Source organism: Balaenoptera ricei, chromosome 12, assembly GCF_028023285.1.
Source record: "Balaenoptera ricei isolate mBalRic1 chromosome 12, mBalRic1.hap2, whole genome shotgun sequence".
NCBI lineage: Eukaryota > Metazoa > Chordata > Mammalia > Artiodactyla > Balaenopteridae > Balaenoptera > Balaenoptera ricei.
In genome coordinates, this window is record NC_082650.1 from 5,916,042 (window position 1) to 5,942,973 (window position 26,932).

General features: G+C 37.5%; 2 protein-coding genes across 9 annotated transcripts in view; one reads left to right on the forward strand and one right to left on the reverse strand.

The window, feature by feature from the left end:
• Positions 1-11,840, reverse strand: part of PACRG (parkin coregulated) — a 513,624-nt gene extending 501,784 nt beyond the window's left edge. The window contains exon 1 of the mRNA XM_059941859.1: positions 11,328-11,840. Within this exon, the coding sequence (XP_059797842.1) occupies positions 11,328-11,471 (144 nt within the window). The 5' untranslated portion in view covers positions 11,472-11,840. The remainder of the gene's footprint in view (positions 1-11,327) is intronic.
• An 82-nt stretch (positions 11,841-11,922) lies between these two features.
• The window catches only part of PRKN (parkin RBR E3 ubiquitin protein ligase), a 1,325,586-nt gene continuing 1,310,576 nt past the window's right edge, over positions 11,923-26,932 (forward strand). For all 8 annotated transcript variants that reach the window (XM_059940863.1, XM_059940861.1, XM_059940859.1 and 5 more), the window contains exon 1: positions 11,923-12,052. Coding sequence is in view for 1 of the 8 variants with exons in the window: in XM_059940860.1 (XP_059796843.1) it covers positions 12,046-12,052 (7 nt within the window). In the remaining 7 variants the exon portion in view is untranslated. The remainder of the gene's footprint in view (positions 12,053-26,932) is intronic.

Below are 26,932 nucleotides of genomic sequence, written 5' to 3' on the forward strand. Positions count from 1 at the left end.
GAATACTAAACTGGTAAAATGTTAAAATTAAAAATCAACATTATGGATATGAATTCACAGGAGAGATTAGCTTCACCAGTTTCTAAACATATTACCGAGTTGTGATACTTTAAACTGTGTTACACTGGTTAAAATTTCCTCTGAAATATCTCTGATTATTATGTATAATTATAATACAGTAAAAGAATAACACAAATCAGCAGGGAATAGAACACTGCTTAATAAATAAATGTCTTTGGAAAAATTGAATAGCATAATACTATGTCCCTAAATGTTCTGAACCTCTATTAAACACTAATTAAATCAACTACAGACACAATTAGAACAATTAAATCAGAATCTTAGAGGATAGACCTAGAAATCAGTATTTTTTAGCTACCCAGGTGATTACAATTTGCAATCTGTGAACCACAGCCTTAGATGTTTCAAATCCATTTATAATATGTATTATGAATGGGTTTCAGAGGTGCTGAGATATTGATCCCCTCAACATGCTGCAGGTGGGGAAGATGGAGAGCCGGCAGGGCTGGGGTACTTAGAAACCTCAGGCCTTTGCCTCAGGCCACAAGGAGAGGGTAGAACAGGCAGAGTCAAGCATTGCAGGAGTGGTATAGATCAAACCTTCATCAGAGTCTTCATATTCTGAAGAACTCTGATTCAGTAATTCTACTTCAGAAATTATATTTCAAAGAGATATTTTAAAATGCAGAAAAAATTGTATAAAAATATTAACTTTGTCATAATGTATAATAGCAAAAAACTGAAAGCAACCTGAGCGAATTACTAAAGAAATTATGGCACATTCAGAGAACAGAATTTTATGAGGTGTTTTTAAATGTACAAGAGGAGTTTGTAATGACATGTAAAATATTAGCAAGTTAGAAGGAATCTGTACAATTTCATATAAAGTATTATAATTATACACAATACAAGCTAAATATGCAAGCTATATAAATGTGTATTATGTACATACATTTTTCTAAAGTACATATATACTTTACTTATATATTCTATAAAATATATACAATTTAAAGAATTTTAAACATATATATAATGAATAGAATTTATGACATAATTCTTTTGGGCAAAGAAAGCATAAAATAAAGAATGAAAACTAGTGAGCAGGAAGCCTGGTCTGTCTTGTCTCTGAGCCTTTTCCTATTGCCCCTAACTCTTCCCCTCAGTTCCCCTCATCTTTTATATTTCACCAAACAAGATTCCCTTTGAGAAGTTTTTCCAGCCTCTTTCAGGCCATTCGGCGCTGTGGTCTCATAGCATCACACACTTCCTCTCTGACACCTTATAAAAACAGTAGCCATCTCGCTACTGTCATAAAATGAACTGAGAACAACCACAGCTAAAACAAAGTCTACACTCTCCTGTAGGCACTGTGAATTCTGTTCTTGGATCAAATTGGACCATCCAAAGCCTACATACATATACCATGTGAATTTAATCTCATGGAAAATCCAGTTCCTCAAGATAGATTTTAACATCACCTACCTGGCCCTTACTGAAGTCTTCTGTGGATGAAATTGGCCAGTGTACTTCAAATAAGAAATAAAAATATAGATATGGTGTGTTGCATGTATTTAAAATGCTACAGGATCAATTTCTCTGAGAACTCAGTGTAGAGAAAGCTTGAATTCCCTATAGGGATTGGCAGGCTACTTCTTTTATGATAATGAGAAATGTATAATGTTCCCCTTTTGGCCCCTTCTGATGCCAAGAAGCTCAGAATGAAATTTGAACATCAATCAATAAACATACTGTCACTTATGAATGAAAAAATTGATTCTCCTTTTCTTAAGCTCAAGCTTCCTACTTTAATTACATTTTATTTCATTGTTTCACTGTTGTTTGTTCTATTTTATTTCTGATCATTCTAATCTATTCTCAAAGTCTTTTGTCTCAATGTATACGTATCTTATTGTGAAACTATTGAAATTGGTTGAGGAAAACATTATAAATAAATACATAAGATAATGTTTATGATCATTTTTTTTTCTCATTAATGTATATTTTAAAAAGAGGAGGATGAAAGTCACCATTAAGAGAATGAAAAGGAAACTCACTGACAGGGAAACTATACTTGCAATACATGTATTTGACAATTGCTTTATATCATTTAGAATAAAATATGAAGAATAAGAATCATTACAAATAAATACACCCAATCAAGCCAAGAGAAAAGGAGGCAAAAGTCTAGAAAGGCACTTCACAAAAGACAACCAAATGGCCAATAAATAAATTTAAAAGTCTTAAACTCAATTAGTCAGAATAAAAATGAATATTAAATCCACAATGAGATAACATTATTCACCCACTAGAATACCTAAAATGCAAAATAAAGAAAAAAGTAGTTATCAATGATATTATAGAGCAAATGGAACTCTTATTCAGGGCTGGCAGGAGTTTAAATTTGAAAAATCAATTCTGAAAATGGTTTTTATATAGTTACTAAAGCAAACATATGCAAACCCTAGGACTCAGCAACCTGGGCATTCTTACACATGTTCTCCAAAAATAGGTACTAGAAAGAAGAACAGAGCTGGAGGTATTATGCTCTCTGACTTCAGACTAAACTACAAAGCTAAAGTAATCAAAACAGTATGATACTGGCAAAAACAAACAAACAAACAAACAAACAAACAAAAACAGACACACAGATACATGGAAAAGAATAGAGAGCCCAGAAGTAAACCCATGCACTTATGGTAGTTTAATCTATCACAAAGAAGGCAAGATACACAGTGGAGAAAAGACAGTCTCTTCAATAAGTGGTGCTGGGAAAACTGGACAGTTACATGTAAAAAAATAAAATTAGAACATTTTCTTGCACCACATACAAAAGTAAATTTTAGATGGTTTAAAGACCTAAATGTAAGACCAGAAACCATAAAACTCCTAGAAGAAAATACAGGCAGTATGCTGTTTGACATAGATTTAGCATTATTTTTTTTTTTAGCAAATTTACCCAATTCAAAAAATGGGCAAAAGAACTGAATAGACATTTTTCTGAAGAAGACATACATACAAATGGCCAAAGGCACATGAAAAGATGCTCAACATTGTTAATCATCAGAGAAATGCAAATCAAAACAATGAGATATCACCTCACACCTGTCAGAATGGTTATCATCAGAAAGACCATAAATAACAAATGCTGGCGAGGATGCAGAGAAAAGGAACCCTTGTATGCTGTTGGTGAGAATGTAAATTGGTGCAGCCACTGTGGAAAACGGTACAGAGGTTCATCAAAAAACTGAAAATAGAACTACCATATGATCCAGCAATTACACCCTGGGTATATACTGGAAGTAAATGAAAACACTAATCCAAAAAGATACATGTATCCCAATGTTCACAGCAGCATTATTTACAATTGCCGAGATATGGAAGCAAACTAAGTGTCCATCAACAGATGGATGGATAAAAAAGATGTGGTACATATATACAATAGACTACTACTCAGCCATAAAAAAGAATGAAATTTTGCCATTTGCAACAACATGGATGGACCAGGAGGGTATTATGCTTAGTGAAATAATTCAGACAGAGAAAGACAAATACTGCCTGTTATCACATGGAATATTGTCTGTTATACATGGAATCTAAGAAATAAAACAAACTAGTGAATATAACAAAAAAGAAACTGACTCACAGATATAGAGAACAAATTAGTTGCTACCAGTGGGGAGAGGGAAGGGGAGAATGAGCAAAGTAGGCGTAGGGGATTAAGAGGCACAAGCTACTATGTATAAAATAAATAAACTACAAGGACATAGTCCTTGGCACAGGGAATGGACACTGGCACAGGGTATTTAGCCAATATTTTATGATAACTATAAATGAAGTATAATCTTTAAAAATTGTGAATCACTATGTTGTACATCTGAAACTTATATAATATTGTACATCAACTATACCTCAGTTAAAAAAAAAATACTAGAATTTTCCTAGTAGCACTATTTGTAAGTCTTAACCTAGAAGTCACAATAATACTCATCAACACAGGAATGGATCAATAAATTATGTTATATTCCCACGTGACAATAGTAGAAAGAAAGGATCTGTGATCATATGCAGTAATGTGGGTGAATTTCACAATGGTGATCCCAGAAGTCAGACATAAAACAACTACATACTCTATGATTCCACGAATATAAGCAGAAATCTGTTGACAGAAGTTGGGATAAGGTCAGCTTGGGATGTATCTGGGCAGTGACTAGAAAGGTCCTGAAGGGGTTCTGTGGTGTTGGTAAGGTTTCTTGATCTGGGTCTGGCTACATCAGTGTGTTTGGTTTAATATTTATCAAGTGATATGTGTACATTTTCCACTTGCATGTTATGCATCTACCAAAGTCTAAAAAAAGTGATCGAGAGGATTGTTCTCAGTTAGAAAAATCTAGTAATATAGCATACATTCTTTGCTCTGCCATTTAATAGGTGACCCACAACAACAAAAAATTAAATTGTCTGAGATTTATATGCTAAATGGAAAAAAAAAAGTCTGCCCTGACTCCTCATAGGATTGCTTAGAAAGAGAAATGGAATAGAGATGACGAGCCCTATCACATATTAAAGCATACACAAAGCCACTATCATTAATATACATATAGCACTGACAGAGCATTCAAATTAAATAGGCAGATTTTTTTTATAATCCAGTTTAACTATATGTGAAAGGTAATGTAACAACTTCTGACCAATTTGGAAAAAATATAATAAAATTTATACCTCACTTCTTAAACCAAAATGAATTAAGATGAAGTAAAGCTTTAAAATAAAACATTGAAATTATAAGAGGACTAGCGAAAAAAAGGTTAAAATTTTTCCCGTAATATTAAATAGGAGAGAGCTTTACTAAGCCAAGCCACTTAAACATTTTACAATGGGCATGTATAACTTTAATAAGAAGCTAATTAAAAATGGCATAAAACATTTGTAAATTATTCTCATTCCTATGTTTTATACTTATTTAACACCATTAGCATTTCCTTGAAGTTGCTAATTTGAAGATGATTGCTAATTATAGTATAAAACATGGTCATTCGTTAATTCATTTGACAAAAAAAAATAGCTCCTACTATGTGCCAGGAACTTTTCTAGAGCTGGAGATGCAGCAGTGAGTGAAACAGTAATAATTCCCTGCCCTCAAGGAGCTTACTCTGCAGTGGAAGAAGACATAAGATAAACTAGATTAATATTAGAGAGTGATCAGTGTCTATGGAAAAATACAACAAAGCGAAAGAAGATGGGTGTGCTGAAACAGGGATGGAGGGGGTTATTAAGAGGTTGACATTTTAAATAGTCGGAGAGGCCTCACTAAAAAGTTAGTTTTTTGAACAAATATTTGAAGGATCAAGAGATGGTGATATGTAGGGGGAAATATATTTCAGGCAGAGGGAACAGGAAGGGCAGAGGTACTGAGGCAGCTGTGTAACTGGTATATTCAAGAAACTGCAAGGAAACTATTGTGGATGGAACAGAACGAGGGAGGGAGGAAGTACTAAGTTATACATATAAAGAAGAAATGGCAGCTAGATTACATAGTGCCTTATAGGAGCTTAAAAACTTCAGCTTTACACTAAGATGAGCCACCTGAGGATCTGAAGTGAGCAATGTCATCATCTGGCTGAGTTTTAAAGGGAACTTCTGGGCTCCTCAATTGGAGGAGGGTGGTTTTAAAAAAACAAACAAACTAAAGACAGATAACAGTTATAACAACAGGAGGAAAAAAGATGAGATAACAGAAAAGTGTAGAATTGCTTTCCTTCATTCATCAAATATTTATTGAGTACATTGTTAGGTGCTGTTAGGATGAAAAAAATGACTTGGACACAGATTCTGCCCTCACAGGGAATTTACTCGAGGAGGTAAAACATGGGTAGACATAACTCTAATACGTGGTAGAAAACAATGAACAAAAATAAGTTTCCATCTGGTTGAGAAAGAGAATTAGGGGAGTCATCTTGAAGCAGTTGGCCTTTCAACTGGCTGCAAAAATATAAGCTCCTTGATGGCATGCATTTAGCCTCTTCCTTACTGCTAGATTTCCAGCACCTAAAAGAGTGCATGGCACAGTCAGTGATCATTTGTTACCTAATGACTGAAGGGATTTGTGTTTGCAGATATGTAGGGAGAAGGGCATTGAAGCAAAGGGAACAACACAAGCAAAATCAAAGCAATGAAGAGTTACAGTTTAATTTGGTGGAAGCAAATGAGAATAGTGGGAGATGAAATTAAATCCATAGAATAGGGTTAGATCACAGAAGGCCTTGCTGGTCTTGTGGAGGTACCATGATTTCTTGCTATAAGGACCAATGATCTCCAAAAGCTTTCAGCAATAATAAGAGAACTTTGTACTGGAAGGATAAGTGTAATAGTACTGATAGTTGATTGAGGCAATCAACTGATTGGTGAGTGGAGTCTAGAGACCAGTTTAGATGATACTGCAAAAACCTAGACAAAAGGTAATGAGGGTCTCAATGAGGTTATTGTCACTTGGTCCCTTCGTCATTAGCACTTCCACTGTCCTAAGTAGGTATTTGTAAGCCTTACCATAGATGTGCATTTATTTGTACTGTAATTATTTTACTTGTCCCTCTTCTTTTCTTTTCTAGCAATATTTAACTCTCATGGTGGACACTTCGAATAAACCCCAAATTTCTGTTCTTCCTTTTGTTACAGTAATGAAATGCCTCAAGTTTTAGCTGGACACAGAGCTACCTGTCAGAGACTACATTTCCCAGCCTCTCCTGTAAGTGGTTGTCACCATAAGCCTAGGTTTGGCAATGGATTTGAGCAAAAGTGATGAGTGCAGCTTCTGGAACATGCTGCTTGCTCTCCATTTCTTCCTACCTCTTCTTGCAGGTTGCTCCTTACTCATTTTTCTCTCCTCTTGCATGAAGTAGGTGTTGGAGATTATGCTCTTTTGGAACTATATAACTCTTAGCCCTTTTCCTGCAGGAACAGGTATGGGGGCCTAGAGTTGCTGCAAGGGTCAGTCTTTCATAGGCTTTTGCAAAAGGGAAAATATAGGCCTATGACTAAACTCTGGCCAGTGGGATGTGAATGAAAGTGGGGTGCTGTGTCTGGGTCATGCTCATAAAAGGAAGCACTCTGTTTCTTATTTCCTCCATCCTGAGAGTAGGGATTTGACCCTGGTGATGGTGAGCTCACCTGGACTCAGGGCATCATCCTGCAGGATGCAAAACAAGAATATACAAGGCTCCTAAGTCCCTGGACCTATCTCATGGGGAAGTAGTGCCCAGTCTCCATGAATTGCCTACAAACTTGGACTCTGAGAGAACTTCCATCTTAGTTAAACTATTGTTATTTGGTCACTGTTACAGCAGCCAAATCAATATCTTAATATATCATTTATAAATACTGACCATTGCTCCTATGTGTTGAATGAATTAGTATAAAAGTTTCTATATAAGTAAAGTAATATTAAGAATTATTTCTCCCATTCCCGTAAACTTTGAGCATAAAACATCTATAGTCTACTGAAAAGGAAAGATGTAGTATAAAGCTTCAGTTGAATTCAGCGTCTCATTCATCATAACCTCGGGCCCATATCCTAACTTGCTTTACAAGGTAGGTTAGCACAGAAAGCAACTACCATCTGTTGAGAAGAAGCCAGTACAACACTGGGTTACTGGTTTCTGGTCATAGGTTCTATCAGACCACAAACAAAGCCTTTAAAGGGAAAATAAACTAGGAAATCTTCAAATTCTGCATCTCCTATCATTCTTTTGAGTCAAACATTATAATATGAATTTGATTATTATTCTCTGATTGCAGGACTTTTGTCATTGCTTGTTTCTATACAGAATGCAACAACAATTTCACAGAGGTAAAGTAAAGGAACTACTTACAGTTGAAGAACACTTGACATCGGGATTTAAAAAAAAAAACTAGCTACTTACATTTATCATTATTTTGTAAATAATTTTGCATTCACATACATAGATTATGACTGTTTAAGGATTTCGGCTTGCACAGCCCACCTCATCATATCTGTCTATGATCAAGCTTGTATACTTATATTACTAAAGCACCCTCAGTGAAACATTGGGAGTCTCCATATACCTCCTTAGGATATAGTTCTACAAGTCTTTTGGGGAAGTACACTGGAATGGTGACTTATTTAATTAGCGAGTGTTGGAAAGAGGAACTGATGGCAAGCCCTAACACTAGAAAAGTGGTTTGAGGGTTGGCTTTTGGAACAAGGAGTTGCAATTAAGAAAAGCTGGACAATCCCACTACTGGGCAAATACCCTGAGAAAACCATAATTCAGAAAGAGTCATGTACCACAATGTTCATTGCAGCTCTATTTACAATAGCCAGGACATTGAAGCACCCTAAGTGTCCATCGACAGATGAATGGATAAAGAAGATGTGGCACATATATACAATGGAATATTACTCAGCCATAAAAAGAAACGAAATTGAGTTATTTGTAGTGAGGTAGATGGACCTAGAGACTGTCATACAGAGTGAAGTCAGAAAGAGAAAAACAAATACCGTATGGTAACACATATATATGGAATCTACAAAAAAACAAAAAACAAAAAATGGTTCTGAAGAACCTACGGGTGGGACAGGAATAAAGACACAGATGTAGAGAATGGACTTGAGGACACGGGGAGGGGGAAGGGTAAGCTGGAACGAAGTGAGAGAGTGGCATGGACACATATACACTACCACATGTAAAATAGCTAGCTAGTGAGAAGCAGCCGCATAGCACAGGGAGATCAGCTCGGTGCTTTGTGACCACCTAGCGGGGTGGGATAGGGAGGGTGGGAGGGAGACACAAGAGGGAGGGGATATGGGGATACATGAATATGTATAGCTGATTCACTTTGTTATAAAGCAGAAACTAACACACCATTGTAAAGCAATTATACCTCAATAAAGATGTTAAAAAATAAAAACGAAAAGAAAAGCTGGAGATTGCCATGTTATTTCCTGAATAGAAATAAACCTTAAGGACTTCCCTGGTGGCGCAGTGGTTAAGAATCTGCCTGCCAATGCAGGGGACACGGGTTCGAGCCCTGGTCTGGGAAGATCCCACGTGCCGCGGAGCAGCTGGGCCCGTGAGCCACAATTACTGAGCCTGCGCGTCTGGAGCCTGTGCTCCGCAACAAGAGAGGCCGCGATATAGTGAGAGGCCCGCGCACCGCGATGAAGAGTGGCCCCCGCTCGCTGCAACTAGAGAAAGCCCTCGCACAGAAACGAAGACCCAACACAGCCATAAATAAATAAATAAACAAATACTTTAAAAAAAAAAAAGGAAAGTCTATTAATTAAAAAAAAAAAAGAAATAAACCTTAAGAAAGAGGGGTGTTTTGACTATGTAATGCTGAAAAGTCTATACTGTCGAGGGCAGACATGTTGAAATGTTAATATTGGATATGAAAAGGAAGCGTTTTATTTCCTGTACCACTGAAGTTAGTTTGTATAAACAGTCTCTCTCTTTTATCAAGACTTGACCATTGTTGTTAGTGGTGGTTTTCCTTGGAGTTTTAAGGACTGAGACTTTGTTTTGCTGATCCCAAATCCCCAGAAGTATGCTGAGCAAGTTCTCAGATTTAAAAAAACAAACAAAAAAAATCAAACAAAAAAACTATTGTTGACTGAATGAATGAATGGATGGATGAATAATGTTTGCATCTAACAATTATGATTTCCACTAAATGAAGTGAAAGAATGACTCATCCTCTTTTGAGGATCCCAAAGGAGACATAAATATTACACTAAGGGATTTTCCTTAAGTATATGGAAACAAAAAGATAATTTATCTCAAGTAAGTTGTTTATAATGAAGCCTGCTTCATAATCAATTTTTTTGTTTGAGTCTTATAAGCATATTTGTTACATTTTTCAATACTGAAATACTTGATTTTCCAGAATTATGACTTTAGGTGAAAAGCTATGTTTTTTAAAAAGAAAACGTGATTATAAATATAGGTTTAGAAAAAAAAAGAATCTGACCAATTTTTCACATGTCTTTGAAGAAATATAACATTGAAAAATATCACTAAAATTATAATCATATATACTGTTTAGAAGAAAAAAAGAAATAATTAGCTTTAATGTTATGGTATTCTGTGTTGCTGATAAATTAGTCATATTGACTCCCATGACCACCTAGTCACATGAAATACATGCAAAAGGACTGCAGTTACAACAAGCAGAAAGTTTTAGTCTATTTCTAAGAATTTTAACTATTGCGATTCAACTGACACACATTCTGACAACCAGAAATTCATTTTGTGTAGCAACATGGGAATCTGGCCTCAGGGTCTAAAGGTGATCTGTTTCATTCATGTATTTTAAGGAATAAGGTATTAGGTTTGCAACATTTATGTAAAACAAATAATGACACTGGAAAGCAATGCTCTTCATTTAACATAATGAGTTGCTCTACAATAAGTCAGATCCTCCCAGAGTGTAAATTACACAAATTTGAAAGCTGCATTTATTATTGAATATCTCATTCCCAGACAGGTGCTTACTCAGTAGTAAAACCTGGTGTAGCATACCAAATTAAAAGTTTTTTTTTTTTTTAAACTATCATGCACGTACCCAAACCATTTGTGTGCAGTTTAAAACTTTTCCTCCTAATCATATTGAGAATAATTAATTTTTACTACCACAAAACAGTAGAAATGAAATATGAATTGTATTAATAGGCAGAGATACTTGAACAGAAGCTTGGATTGTTTAAAATTAATAGTTTAAAAGATCTATCTGGAAATAGACTTCTTATTAAGTTGCCTTTTAGTACTCTAACATGCCATTTTGTGAGAGTGTTGTTAGAAGAAATGCTAGGATATTCTAAAAATTTCTAGGTTGATTGATGAAATTTCTTACTGTTAATTAATGAGTTTACGTTCCCAGCTGTACATCATCAGCACATGTTAAATTTTGCAAGAGAGTTTATGATTTCTAAGAACTCTCCTTCTATAAGGCCTTTTGCTGAGTGAGATAGTTTAGGAATCAGTAAGTAAAGGGGATCTTTCTTCTTTGTGTAAATAGCTTAAGAGTAAATTTAGGTGGTCTAGAAACCGTGAGTTATTAGGAAGGTGCTTAGAAACGGGCACAGTACATCAGCTGCCCGAGATCCCTTCTAGCAGCCTAGCCTGGACCTCCACACTCTGTTGGGCACCGTCTGTTACTGGCCGAGCAATTGCCGTTTTTGGCAAAGACCACCCTAGATATGGGCTCAGAATCCATCCTAGGGCTAGCCATCCTCTACAACCTGGTGTCCCCTGATTCGGAGTGAGTGCATTCAATTCAGGAAGATCACTTACGACTGAGTTTTTCATCATGGCTTTGACTGTGAAGCCCTCAGAAACCAGGGAGTGAGGCTGGTGCACCGGGAGCGGCAGCTTGGTCCTCTTCGGCAGCTTGTCTGGGCATTTGTTTAAGCTCAGGGTCTCTTTTTCTGCCACCATCTTCCTAGAAAATGTCTTGTTCTCATAAAACGTGTAGTAAAAGAATCAGTGAGTTTTACGGATGGGAGAAGGAGGTCGGGAAAAAATGTGAAAAGGCGCGTTACTGGTAGAATTTCACGCCCTCGTAGCGCTCAAGTTGATCCAGATGTTTGGCAGCTCCCAGGTGAAGGGAGTTGAGGGGAGAGGAAGGGCGGGAAGAGGGCAGGACCGAGGCTAGAGCCGCAACAAGCTTCCAAAGGTAACCCTCCGGGTTGCTAAGTGACACGTCAACACTGCGGCCGAACGACCCTGCCTCCCGGTTACGGACGTTTCCTAGGCCTCAGGCCGAAAGGGCGGCGGGCGCCGGGCCGCGGGCGGCGGAGACCGACCTGAGGAGAGACTACGCATTAAAACTACGACTCCCAGAAGGCCTCGGGCTAAGCCCCCTTTGCGCATGCGCGCCCCCACGGGAGGGCGCGGGGGAAAGGCTTCCTGGACGATTTAACCCGGGAGTGCCGCTCGTGTGAGGCGCAGGCGGGTGCCGGCGTGCATGTAGGCCGCTGCTCGCCCGGCAGCCTCCGACTGCCCAGTGGCCATGATAGGTACGTGGGTACCTGACAGGTACAGCCTCTCTGCGCCGCCCCGCGCCCAGCTGTTGTGCCGCGCCGGGCCTCGGCTGACAGGGACGCCGGGGTGCCGCCCGTGTGCGCTGCCCGTGGCAGGGTGTCAGTGTCCGCGCCGTCCTCAGCCCGCGCCGCCGGCTCCCCGGTGCCCGCCGTGGCCCTGGAGAATAAGTGTGTGTGTGTCCTAAGCCCCCACCCGGCCCTCGTTTGATGGGCTTCCCCCTGGAGACAACTTCGCGAGGGACCTTGGCGTGCGCTTCGGCGCTGCCCAAGGCGAAGGCTGCGTCCCGCGGTCCGTCAGCGAGCGCACCGCCCGCCGGACCTCGAGGGCCGTGGGAAGGCCCCGCCTTCCGCCCCGGTTTCCGTCCCTCAGGGCGCTTGGGAGGCTGTCTTCCCGCTTAGGACAGGTTGGGACCCACTCTCCGGAGAACTCTTTAGGGGAAACGCTCGCGAAGCGCGAAGCTCTAATGGACGGTGCCTAGGGACGATGGTTGAGGTCAAAACAAATTCCTGCAGATGGATTTAAACTTCTTGCTCCCTTGGGTTTTGTTTTCTAAATCCCTAGAGGTCTGAGATGAAAGAATAATTGAGTCAGTGATAGCAAGGATGAAAACTTTCGCCTAGTGAACTAACGATTCATTATGCAAAAAACAAAACAAAACAGAAAAACAAACACAAAAACATTTTATACACAGAAGGCCCTAGGTGCATTTATGTGAATAAAGCTTTGGAAGTGGCTGTTAGAGTTGCTTATAAACACTGTAATATATAAGATTAGAAAAGTTCCTGTCTTCCAGGATTAAGCCAAGAGTTATTTTAAGGGTTATCTCTGAAAATTAATGGAAACACACAGTGTGATTACAAAACATTGCTGTTTGGGGAGTTTATTATGACAGATTTCCTGTAGATTATGTATTGGTTTGGTGAGTTTATTTGGGGATTATTCTTGAATGGGCACCACTTACGAAACGCAAGTACATCTGAAGTTAGATGTCGTCTATCCAAGAAGATAGAAGGTGATTTTTAAAAATACGTAAGTTTGTATGCACTGATAAACTTCTTACATCTTTTATTTATTAAACGAATGTTAAAGTGTAAAACATTCTATCCGTTACTAGGAGAATCATGCCAACTAACTGACACTGTGTTTGCAACAATGATAAAACCTAAGGATGTTGTTCAATTTTTCTTACCTTTCTAGCATGGTATGATTGTTGGTGAAGCTATATACAGGCAAGAATTTAAGATCTGAAAATCATCACTTAATTCTAAATTGTTATCTAATAGACGATTATATAGATAACTTTGTTAGAATGAACTATGTTTAGGCAGTTTAGTTTGTTTGGGATTTAGGGACACAGGAAGGAAGCGTATTATCTTTAGATTTGATGAGTAGACATTTATTAATAACTGGTAGTGACGTGGAGAATGTAAGGTGGATTTTTAAAAGTGTTCTTTCTCATACTCCGGCTATTGTTTGACACAGTGCAAATAAGTGTATTACAACATAAATAAATCCATGCTCCCTCCCAAGAAAAGGACCTTACTTGTTAAAACCATGTGGACAATGTACAATAAATTACACAGCTAGTCAACTACTTGCATTGCCTAATTCGGTCAATGGGTACATTTTAATAAAAATCTTAATTGCCAATTTTGGAGTTGGTTCAGTTGAATAATGCCAAAGGTAAGTGAAAGTGGGAGCAATTGAAGGAAAGTCTTGGAGTGATGTTTCCCGTTTCTGACTAAACTTTGGAGCCAGGAAAGGCCTTATTTATAGTCTATATCCAGTGATATACTGGAGATTAAAATATACATTAATATATATCTGGGGATTATTTTATTTTTGTTAAAGACATATGTGCTGCTCAGAACTTGCCTCTTTTGTGCCTATGCTGTCTTTAATTTGCTACACATTTTTTAATGCTAATAGTACTCTTCTACTTTATTTAAATCTCAGCTCACTTTTAAGGAAAAACAAAAATTGCATTTCTTGGTAGAACAGGAGTAAGGGAGATTGACTGTTGCCTCATTACCAATAAAATTACCTTTCTTTGCTTTCTCAAAATTCAGGATTCTTTCTTGGCACAGAGACTGTTTCAAAAGTACTTACATTTTCCAGTTAGATTATGATTAGTATGTTAAATGCCCTGACTCAGCTATAGAAATATAATTTAAGTGGGTGAAAAATTATGACGTTTTGAGAAATATGGAGAGCACTTTAAGATAATATAAAGCATAATTAAAAAAACTTAAGAGAACTCAACTTAGAAAAATGTAATTTTTGGTACCTCTCTTAAAATTATATTTCACCCTTTTTTAAAATTACCATTTTTGTGTGTTTAAAATTGAATTTTAATAGTAATATTTGTTGTATATTCTATATGCATGTTGTATAGAACTGGATTTAGGTATTTAAGTAGTATCAGATGTTAAAGTGCATGGATATATATGTAACCATGTTGCCAATTTTGAAATTCAAACTCAACGTCTTAAAAATGATTTTTGAGTGATTTAAAAAATAATTAGAACATAATCTCTTCTGTATCTTGTTTAACTTAACATCTCTTAGAAGACTTACAAATCTTCATGTACAGATCCACCCTATAGTAATTCCTGTCTAGTATTTAGTGGATATACATAACTTATGCAGGTGCTCTCCAATAAATGAGCATACAGTAGGTTTACAGACAGTTGCTATCATCAGGAAGGTTTGTGTCCATATCATTTTATTTGCATATGTAAGCCTATATGTAAAGTAAAAATATTATTACAGTTTCTAAGTGGATTTTCTAGCTAAAGGGTTTGTAGACTTTGAATTTTGCTAGGTACTTTCAAATTGTTTAAAATAAATCACCCTGTTTTACATTTCTATCTGCCATAACAAGGTAGCAAAGAGCTGTCCTACTCCTCTGAGCTGAAAAATTACAAAAAGACATCCTCCCCAGAACTGACCCAGCATTCAACAGCAAAGCACCTACTGGGTTTCCCCTCTCTCTCCAAAGACTTACTGCCTTCGAACAGTGCACAAGGTGTACAACTGTCCTTAATGGCCCTGCCCCCCTCCAACAGTGTTTATAAGAGTGTCCACGTTCCCCCTGTGTACCATAAAATATTTTTATTTTTGTCTTTCTGATAGATGAAAAACAGTATATTTTAATTTTTTTAAATGAATCTTTTGAAGAAAAAGCCTTCACTTCTCATTTTATAATGCTTTATTTTCAAGAAAGCAGATTCAATAATTGAGTATCTACTGTGTTCCCAGTACTGTTCCAGGTGCCAGGGATACATGAGTTAAAAAAAACAAAAAACAGAAAAAAACACCCCACCGTCATGAATGTACAGTCTAACTGTACTGTTTGCCCACAAATCTGCATATTTGTTTTAAAGCTTGTATGCAGTGAATTTTAAAGTCTCGGAATTTATATTTTAGTTAAATATACTGTCTACTGCTACTTGCTCTGCCATTTCAGTAATTTTAGATGAGAAGTGACCCTGCATCTAAGTACCCAAGGTAGGCTCTGAAAGCTGTTTATGATGAGGTACAGTTGTGTCACAAAAGAAGTTCTAAGTTTTTGCATAGATTTCATGTAATTATGTACAGTTCTTCTTTGGGTCCAAAGGCTCTAGAATGATGCCTCTATGCCCTTTTCAACTTTGGAACTATTTGTAAGGATTTTTTTGAAGTCTACATTTTTTTGAAACCTCATGGCTTCATTGCTTGAAAATGATACAATGAAAGTACTTTGTATTAAGATATGCAAATCCATTTCTACCTCCAAAGCTTCTTTGAAAAATTCAGAAAAAAAAGTTCTTACTTGGTAATGTTTCATATTCATGAAAGCAGGTTCAATGCAGAATACTTTATTCTGTTAGCTTTTAGTTTTTTGATCAATGGAAATTATTTCTTACCTGCTGTTTCTTCAGCCTTTAATTGTGGCCCAGTGCTTATATAGTGTTTCTGTTTTAATTTGCATTTAATGAGCTCATTTTAAATGCTTCTTTGTAGTAATCTGAATGGTTTCTTTCTTAAATTTTTTAATATTAAAGAAAGAGATTTATGTTGCAGCTCACCTTCCTGGCTTATTTACTTATATGCTTGGTGATGTATTGAGACCATCTTAGGACATTTATATTTTTAAGAATGTTGATGGGTTCTTGATGATTTCTCCAGTTGACTCTTACTGTAAGACTTGAATAGGGTTCCCCATAAAGGATAATTTTAGAGCCTTTAACATCAGAAGAGAGAAGAATCTCTGTGTACAGCACATAGCAACCTTCCGCATCCCTTAAACCCCCACCCCTATCAAATTAGGGGAAAAAAGTGGTGATTAGGGAACTAATATTGGTGTTCCAATTAAAACATGTTCATTATTTATCCATGTAATTGATGAATGCACCAGTTATTCCTACTATTAAATTTTTTTTGAACTTTCAGTGAATAAATAATATTACCTGAGATGAAGCCCTTTGCAGTTACATCGTCATTTTTAAGCTTACTCAGAGTAGATCCATTTTCCAGAACATGGAAAGACAGGAATTAGACACCTGAAATTCACTCAGTATTAACATGGAGAAATGGGACTGAGGTTTGTAATGTGTGTGTTTCTGAGGTGAACCTTTGGTTTTAGCATCTACCTGTACTCTCCCTTTTTCCTTCCCTCATTTTCTTCTTCCCACACTCTTTGCTTTTGTCAGAAGCTGGACTTTTAATGTTTCATTCCTTAGCTCACAGAAGCAGCTGCTTTCTGACTATTTAAAGAGGTGAGCTCTTTCCTTGCTTGCCTCTGGGGTTTCCACAGGGCTTGCTTGGTTATACAAGTGTTCCTGAGGGTCATGACTGGAATTGTGTGACTAAACAGACCAGGACCACCATGGCTCCTCCCATAGACATTCTCTTGACAGGGAGTTGTCTGCAGTAAAACTACTCGTAGGCCCAGCAAATGCATTTTGTTTTGAGGGGAATCTGGTCCTGATTACATTTTTTGCCTTGAGCCAGAGTTCTGGGGATTGAGGAAGCTTGGACTGGCTTGAGGATAGGGCAGGATTTAGGCTTACTTATCTGGAGAAATAAAGACTTAAGAATAATAATTCATGCTCTAGGTCTTCTCTCCACCTGTGAATTATGGCTTGAAGTCCTTTCCAGCTCCCTGGTGACTCCTCAGGGAGTGAGAGGTACAGATTTAAGCACAACTGGGGCAGCATTGCCTGAGTCGCTGCTTATCCGGGATGCTGATCACAAGCAGATGTGGACTGCACAAGTCGGTTGGCATCTGCTAAGTCTGGATATATGTGTGACAATATCTAAAGATGTTTTTAAATGAAGATGGCTGAATTCATAGTGTTGGATGGGAATTGTGTGTTTTACTGTGCAGTCAGTTTGGACATAGTTATATGATATAAACAGAAAGTGATATATAGTGGAGGTCTGATATTTGCTTCCTGCTGTTGTTCATTGAGGAACTGGTGACATGCCCAGTCAGTGGTAGGTAAGGGAATTTCTTCCTTTATGGTCCTCTCTGGAGTTTTTTCTTTTTTTATTGCCTCTGTGTGTGTATGTATGTGTGTGTGTGTTTGTATGTTTCTTACTACATGCACATTTTCTTATCAAGTGTATTGAATTTTTTTCTCCATCAGCTTGATTTCAAGAAAGTCATCAAATTATCTTATTCATAGTTTATGTTGCTAGAGTTTCACACGGGGTCTGTATCCTCGCCTTTATACCCTGGCAACTGGGTACTGTGCAGTACTGCAGCACGTTTTACAACTCTTTTTTTGGGGGGCGGGGCGGTGAGGGAAGCTCTAGAATTATTTGTATTTGGGGTTTAACATCTAAAGAACTTCTCTGTTGAGTCCAGTTATGGTTGTCACAATTATTCATATATAAATTTATTAAACATTTCTTCTGGCTCCTGTACTCAATTTAATCATATTATGCCCAGTAGAATGCAAGTAATGCAGGTAAAGTTAGAGAAGGGTGGAAATGCCATTTGAGGTCTGGTTTCTGGGGTGACATGATTTTTTTTTTTGTCCTCAACAAATGTTGACAACAGGATGATTAACATTAATGACCTAAGATTGATAAATATGTGTGAATTCTTTAATAGTTAAGAAAGATTTTTTTTAAATTAATATAAGAACTTTCTTACCATAAATGAGAACTAGTTAGCTTTTTTTTTTTAACATCTTTATTGGAGTATAATTGCTTTACAATGGTGTGTTAGTTTCTGCTTTATAACAAAGTGAATCAGCTATACATATACATATATCCCCATATCTCCTCCCTCTTGCGTCTTCCTCCCACCCTCCCTATCCCACCCCTCTAGGTGGTCACAAAGCACCAAGCTGATCTCCCTGTGCTAAGCGGCTGCTTTTCACTAGCTATCTATTTTACATTTGGTAGTGTATATAAGTCCATGCCACTCTCTCACTTCATCCCAGCTTACCCTTCCCCATCCCCGTGTCCTCAAGTGCATTCTCTACGTCTGTGTCTTTATTCCTGTCCTGCCCCTAGGTTCTTCAGAATCATTTTTTTTTTTTTTAAGATTCCATGTATATGTGTTAGCATACGGTATTTGTTCTTCTCTTTCTGACTTACTTCACTCTGTATGACAGACTCTAGGTCCATCCACCTCACTACAAATAACTCAATTTTGTTTCCTTTTATGGCTGAGTAGTATTCCATTGTATATATGTGCCACATCTTCTTTATCCATTCATCTGTTGATGGATGCTTAGGTTGCTTCCATGTCCTGGCTAGTGTAAATAGAGCTGCAATGAACATTGTGGTACATGACTCTCTTGAATTATGGTTTACTCAGGGTATATGCCCAGTAGTGGGATTGCTGGGTCATATGGTAGTTCTAGTTTTAGTTTTTTAAGGAACCTCCCTACTGTTCTCCATAGTGGCTGTATCACTTTACATTCCCACCAGCAGTGCAAGAGGGTTCCCTTTCATCCACACCCTGTCTAGCATTTATTGTTTGTAGATTTTTTGATGATGGCCATTCTGACTGGTGTGAGGTGATACCTCATCGTAGTTTTGATTTGCATTTCTCTAATGATTAGTGATGTTGAGCATCCTTTCATGTGTTTGTTGGCAATCTGTATATCATCTTTGGAGAACTGTCTATTTAGGTCTTCTGCCCATTTTTGGATTGGGTTGTTTGTTTTTTTGATATTGAGCAGCATGAGCTGCTTGTATATTTTGGAGATTAATCCTTGGTCAATTGCTTCATTTGCAAATATTTTCTCCCATTCTGAGGGTTGTCTTTTCATACTGTTTATGGTTTCCTTTGCTATGCAAAAGCTTTTAAGTTTCATTAGGTCCCATTTGTTTACTTTTGTTTTTATTTCCGTTTCTCTAGGAGATGGGTCAAAAAGGATCTTGCTGTGATTTATGTCATAGAGTGTTCTGCCTATGTTTTCCTCTACGAGTTTGATAGTGTCTGGCCTTACATTTAGGTCTTTAATCCATTTTGAGTTTATTTTTGTGTATGGTGTTAGGGAGTGTTCTAATTTCATTCTTTTACATGTAGCTGTCCAGTTTTCCCAGCACCAGTTATTGAGAGGCTGTCTTTTCTCCATTGTATATTCTTGCCTCCTTTATCAAAGATAAGGTGACCATATGTATGTGGGTTTATCTCTGGGCTTTCTATCCTGTCACTTTGATCTGTATTTCTGTTTTTGTGCCAGTACCATACTATCTTGATTACTGTAGCTTTGTAGTATAATCTGAAGTCAGGGAGCCTGATTCGTCCAGCTCCGTTTTTCTTTCTCAAGATTGCTTTGGCTATTCGGGATCTTTTCTGTTTCCATACAAATAGGGAAATTTTTTGTTCTAGTTCTGTGAAAAATGCCATTGGTACTTTGATAGGGATTGCATTCAATCTGTAGATTGCTTTGGGAAGTATAGTCATTTTCACAATGTTGATTCTTCCAATCCAAGAACATGGTATATCTCTCCATCTGTTTGTATCATCTTTAATTTCTTTCATCAGTGTCTTATAGTTTTCTGCATACAGGTCTTTTGTCTCCTTAGGTAGGTTTATTCCTAGGTATTTTATTCTTTTTGTTGCAATGGTAAATGGGAGTGTTTCCTTAATTTCTCTTTCAGATTTTTCATCATTATTGTATAGGAATGCCAGAGATTTCTGTGCATTAATTTTGTATCCTTCAACTTTACCAAATTCATTGATTAGCTCTAGTAGTGTTCTGGTAGCATCTTTAGGATTCTCTATGTATCGTATCATGTCATCTGCAGACTGTGGCAGCTTTGCTTCTTCTTTTCCGATTTGGATTCCTTTTATTTCTTTTTCCTCTCTGATTGCTGGGGCTAAAACTTCCAAAACTGTGTTGCATAATAGTGGTGAGAGTGGGCATCCGTGTCTTGTTCCTGATTTTAGAGGAAATGGTTTCAGTTTTTCACCATTGAGAACAATGTTGGCTGTGGGTTTGTCATATATGCCCTTTATTATGTTGAGGTAAGTTCCCTCTATGCCTACTTTCTGGAGGGTTTTTATCTTAAATGGGTGTTGAATTTTGTCAAAAGTTTTTTCTGCATCTATTGAGATGATCATATGGTTTTTTTCAATTTGTTAATATGGTTTATCACATTGATTGATTTGCATATATTGAAGAATCCTTGCATTCCTGGGATAAACCCCACTTTATCATGGTGTATGATGCATGTAATATGCTGTTGGATTCTGTTTGCTAGTATTTTGTTGAGGATTTTTTCATCTATGTTCATCAGTGATATTGGTTTGTAGTTTTCTTTTTTTGTCTGGTTTTTATATCAGGGTGATGGTGGCCTTGTAGAATGAGTTTGGGAGTGTTCCTCCCTCTGCTATATTTTGGAAGAGTTTGAGAAGGATAGGTGTTAGCTCTTCTCTAAATGTTTGATAGAATTCGCATGTGTAGCCACTTGGTCCTGGGCTTTTGTTTGTTGGAAGATTTTTAATCACAGTTTCAATTTCAGTGCTTATGATTGGTCTGTTTATATTTTCCATTTCTTCCTGGTTCAGTCTTGGAAGGTTATACCTTTCTAAGAATTTGTCCATTTCTTCCAGGTTGTCCATTTTATTGGCATATAGTTGCTTTTAGTAATCTCTCATCATCCTTTGTATTTCTGCAGTGTCAGTTGTTACTTCTCCTTTTTCATTTCTAATTCTATTGATGTGAGTCTTCTCCCTTTTTTTCTTGATGAGTCTGGCTAATGGTTGATCAATTTTGTTTATCTTCTCAAAGAACCAGCTTTTAGTTTTATTGATCTTTGGTATTGGTTACTTCATTTCTTTTTCATTTATTTCTGATCTGATCTTTATGATTTCTTTCCTTCTGCTAACTTTGGGGTTTTTTTGTTCTTCTTTCTCTAATTGCTTTAGGTGTAAGGTTAGGTTGTTTATTTGAGATGTTTCTTGTTTCTTGAGGTAGGATTGTATTGCTATAAACTTCATTTTGCATGATCTGTCCATTGGTGAAAGTGGGGTGTTAAAGTCCCCTACTATGATTGTGTTACTGTTGATTTCCCCTTTTATGGCTGTTAGCATTTGCCTTATGGATTGAGGTGCTCCTATGCTGGGTGCATAAATATTTACAATTGTTATATCTTCTTCTTGGATTGATCCCTTGATTATTTTGTAGTGTCCTTCTTTGTCTCTTATAGTACTCTTTTTTTTAAAGTCTATTTTGTCTGATATGAGAATTGCTACTCCCGCTTTCTTTTGATTTCCATTTGCATGGAATATCTTTTTCCATCCCCTCACTCTCAGTCTGTATGTGTCCCTAGGTCTGAAGTGGGTCTCTTGTAGACAGCATATGTACAGGTCTTGTTTTTGTATCCATTCAGCCAGTCTATGTCTTTTGGTTGGAGCATTTAATCCATTTACATTTAAGGTAGTTATCAATATGTATGTTCCTATTATCATTTTCTTAATTGTTTTGGGTTTGTTATTGTAGGTCTTTTCCTTCTGTGTGTTTCCTGCCTAGAGAAGTTCCTTTATCATTTGTTGTAGAGCTGGTTTGGTGGTGCTGAATTCTCTCAGCTTTTGCTTGTCTGTAAAGGTTTTAATTTCTTTGTCGAATCTGAATCAGATTCTTGCTGGGTCGAGTAATCTTGGTTATAGGTTTTTTTCCTTTCCTCACTTTAAATGTGTCCTGCCACTCACTTATGGCTTGCAGAGTTTCTTCTGAAAGATCAGCTGTTAACCTTATGGAGAGTCCCTTGTATGTTATTTGTTGTTTTTCCCTTGCTGCTTTTAATATTTTTTCTTTGTATTTAATTTTTGATAGTTTGATTAATATGTGTCTTGGCATGTTCCTTCTTTGATTTATCCTGTATGCGACTCTATGCTTCCTGGACTTGATTAACTATTTCCTTTCCCATATTAGGGAAGCTTTCAACTGTAATCTCTTCAAATATTTTCTCAGTCCCTTTCTTTTCCTCTTCTTCTTCTGGGACCCCTATAATTCGAATGTTGGTGTGTTTAATGTTGTCCCAGAGGTCTCTGAGGCTGTCCTCAATTGTTTTCATTCTTTTTTCTTTCTACTGCTCTGCAGTAGTTATTTCCACTACTTTATCTTCCAGGTCACTTATCCATTCTTCTGCCTCAGTTATTCTGCTATTGATTCCTTCTAGAGAATTTTTAATTTCATTTATATTGTTGTTCATCATTGTTTGTTTGCTCTTTAGTTCTTCTAGGTGCTGTTAAACGTTTCTTGTATTTTCTCATTCTATTTCCCAGATTTTGGATCATCTTTACTATTATTACTCTGAATTCTTTTTCAGGTAGACTTCCTATTTTCTCTTCATTTGTTTGGTCTGGTGGGTTTTTACCTTGCTCCTTCATCTTCTGTGTGTTTCTCTGTCTTCTCTTTTTTCTTAACTTACTGTGTTTGGGGTCTCCTTTTCACAGGCTGCAGGTTCGTAGTTTCCATTGTTTTTCGTGTCTGCCCCCAGTGGCTAAGGTTGATACACTTGGTTGTGTAGGCTTCCTGGTGGAGGGGACTAGTGCCTGTGTTCTGGTGGATGAGGCTGGATCTTCTCTTTCTGGTGGGCAGGACCGTGTCTGGTAGTGTGTTTTGGGGTGTTTGTGACCTTATTATGATTTTAGGCAGCCTCCCTGCTAATGGGTGGGGTTGTGTTCCTGTCTTGCTAGTTGTTTGGCATAGGGTGTCCAGCACTGTAGCTTGCTGGTCATTGAATGGAGCTGGGTCTTTGCGTTGAGGTGGAGATCTCTGGGAGAGCTTTCTCTGTTTGATATTATGTGGAGCCAGGAGGTCTCTGGTGGACTAATCTCCTGAACTCAGCTCTCCCACCTCAGAGGCACAGGCCTGACACCTGGCTGGAGCACCAAGACCCTGTCAGCCACACGGCTCTAGGCCCCGGCTCCAATGTTCAGAGTCTGATCTGCCAGGCACTGCCTTGAGGGTTCCACGCCCTGCGCTCTGGCTGCTTCCGGTCACTCACTACGTAGCTTTAAGTGCTATTTATATATGTAAAAATATTGGGAAGTATACCTCAAAATTTTTATCTTTGGGTTGTGGGATTTTTTTTACTGTGGTTTTCTGGGTTTTTTCCGATTTTCAGCATTAAGCATGTAGTATTTTGGAAATACAAAAAATGCAATAGTGTTATAATCCTAGTCTTAAGGATAGGACGAATGTATCACTGGTTGGTATATATGTAGAACTGATTATACTTTTGTGACAAATCGTCAAATAAATTAGTAATGGTAGCATACTTGTAGTAATTTCATGTTCTTGTAATAAAAGTAGTGTTTTCAGAAAAACAAATATCAGTACCATAATTTCACTTTTCATTTTTTACAATAGCATTACACACTATCGAGGCATGGTAATACAATCACTGTATTAGCTTCCTGTTGCTGCTATAGCAAGTTAGCATAAGTTTGGTGGCTTAAAACAACACAAATGTATTCTCTTACAGTTCTGGAGGCCACAAGTTCCAAAATGAGTTTTAAGGGGCCAAAATCCAGGTGTTAGCAGGACTAGTTCCTTCTGGAAGCTTCAGTGGAGAATCCTCTTCCATTTCTACAGGGTGCTGGCTCCTTGGCTCCTGGCTGCCTCACTCCAGTCTCTGTTTCTGTGGTCATATTGCCTTCTCTTTTACTGTAGTCAAATCTCCCTTTGCCGACCTCTTATAAGAACACTTGTGATTACATTTAGGGGCCACCAAGATAACCTCCCATCTCAAGATCCTTAATTTAATTGTATCTGCAAGGTCCTTTTGCCATATAAGGTCACATTTACAGGTTTCAGGAGTTAGGTTATGGACATTTTGAGGTGGTCTTTTCAGCCTACCACAGTCACCATTAAGGCCTTCACCATTTGAAATCTGGTGTTAAAGTGTCTTATTATGAAGTAAGGATGATGGATACAGGACATCGAATTGACAGTTATATAACTTGATTTTTCCTTTTTTGAGGTCATTTAATGACAATGCAATAATGTTACACATGAGGAATCTAGTATTGTGTGTGAGAGTGTGTGTGTGTGTGTGTGTGTATGTGTGTGGACTAGTTGATAAAGCTGGCCAAGGACATAACTCACTTTTCAAGGTAGTTTTCCCAGGTGGCAAAAGAACATGTGGCCACACTCCAGGACTAAAATGGTGAATTACAGCTGGGTAATTTGCTGTACCATGTTGCTCATTTGTATCCTGTAGAGCAGGGGAAGCTTTGTTATGCTTTTGAGAGAAATATGACTTCACGCAACAACACGTGATCAGGCAAAGCAGGAGCAAATAACCATTTTATGTACGTTTTGATTTCTGTTTTGCCAGTTCACGAATATTAGACACCTAATGCTCCAGTGGAATAGTTTAACATTGTCCTGCCCTTTGTAAATAATCACTAATCTGGCTTGGTTAGAAATACACAGCTGAGATGTTTTAAATAAATTCTAGTAAAGTTATGAAGGACAAAAAAAGAATCAACCTTAATTTGCTTCATTTTTTAAAAGATGTCAGTATAGAATTTGTTTTCATGAGGCAGTTTTAGCTGAAATATTTGGAAAATATTCCATTATGCATTGTTAGTACAGTTATGAGAAACTCTAAAGGAAGTATGGAATACATTTCTTAAATAGATGCAAAATTTGATTTGTAAGAAAAGAAAAAGTTCATTTTTATTGGAAAAAAGAAGAAAATAAATGTTAACTTCAATAAACATTTATTGAGACCCTAAGTTATGACCTGAGATACCACTGAGTCTCCAAAACTAAATGTGGAACTCACAGTTTCGTAAAGATGCTGTGTACACCTGCAAAGCAATGATCAGCAGTAACAGAAGCTATAATGGAAGCATTATAAAAAAAAGCATTTTTTTGTGATAAAGCTGGGGAACTTCCAGAACAGAGGTGGTATTTGAGCTGGACCTTCAGGGCTGAGTGATCTCCCGAGTGCAAACAGTAAGGCATGGGGGTTTGGAAGCAGACTCTATGGAGGAGTAGTGCTCCTTGGGAGGAGGAGTAGTTGACAGGGATACAGCATAAGAAGCGTGAAGTAGGAAATGAGGAGCAACCTGGGTGAGGAGGGTCAGGGCCTGCTGGAGAATTCGAGTTTTGTTTTGTAAGTAATGAGGAACCACTTGGTCTTAATGCGAAGAATGGGCATGCTTAAATTTCTTTTTAGAATGATAGCTTTGGCAGCAGGGCCATGTTAGATGTCACTCATTTACTTTTGGCTAACAGAAATTATGACAATACTAATCTCGTCTATCCCAATTTAATAAAGAGTAGCATTCTGCAACAAATGGACACTGTGTTGAACTGTAAGGCCCATTTGGGCAGAGAAAGCAAACTTTAAAGCTTGCAGTGGTTAGTGTCAGGTGAATATAACTTTGTGAATTAGGCCTCCTCTGAGGGAGTAGGAAGTAGCAGGACCTGTGGCTGAAAGTGAGAAGTGAATTCCAATTAAAAATAAATAAATAAAATTGGCATCAGCCAAATTAAATACTGTGAGTCCAGTGTACTGCTTCCTACTTAGGATCTTTAGGTGGTTAGGACAATTAGCTATGCTTTGATATAATCAGAATAAACAAATCCGTCAAAAGATTTGTAACTTCAGATTATTTGATGGAATCATTTTCCTGTTAAATTTGAAGACCTAATCTCATTCCATTTTAATGTTGTGTGTTTACTTACCTGCCTCATTCTTGAGGGAAGGAGTATGTTTGTACTTAATAAATAATTGTTGAATGAGTGAAAGTATGAATCAAAGGAGAAAAAGACATTGTCTTGTCTCTTGTTTTGTCTTCTCCAATCTCCCTTCCTGTTTCTGAGGTTGAAGTACCTAATTAAATAATCCAGTCTCTACTGACATTTGCCTTGGGGATGGGGCCTTATTTCATTTATCTCTGTGGCCCCCAAACCCAGCATAATCCCAGTAAGTGCTGAAATAGATGAAAGCATTAATAAATAGGGGTAGTAACATATGCTTTGATTTTGGTAAATAGTAAGTGTATTAAAATGTTTCATATTCTGAGAAGATGATTCATTAATTTTAGGAGAGAGATTTTAGTCTGTCACATTTTTCTGTGCAAAAATTTGGAGCTTGCACAGGATGATGACTGTTTTTTTTTCTTTTTTTCCCTTGTCCTTTACTGTTGTTTCTCTTTATTGCTTCTCTAATGCTTTCCCTTAGAGGGAAGCCATTACATTATTTTAATTCTGGAATGAGCTGGGATTTTAAAGTGGTTACTCTACACAGGATGTTTAGAGTATATATTACATGGATGCATTGTCCCTTGTCCAACCTTTAGCTTTTAGCTTTATAACAAATATATTTTTGCATTATTGGGGTCTGTATTTACTTGTTTCCCTAATGCAGCTTTTCTC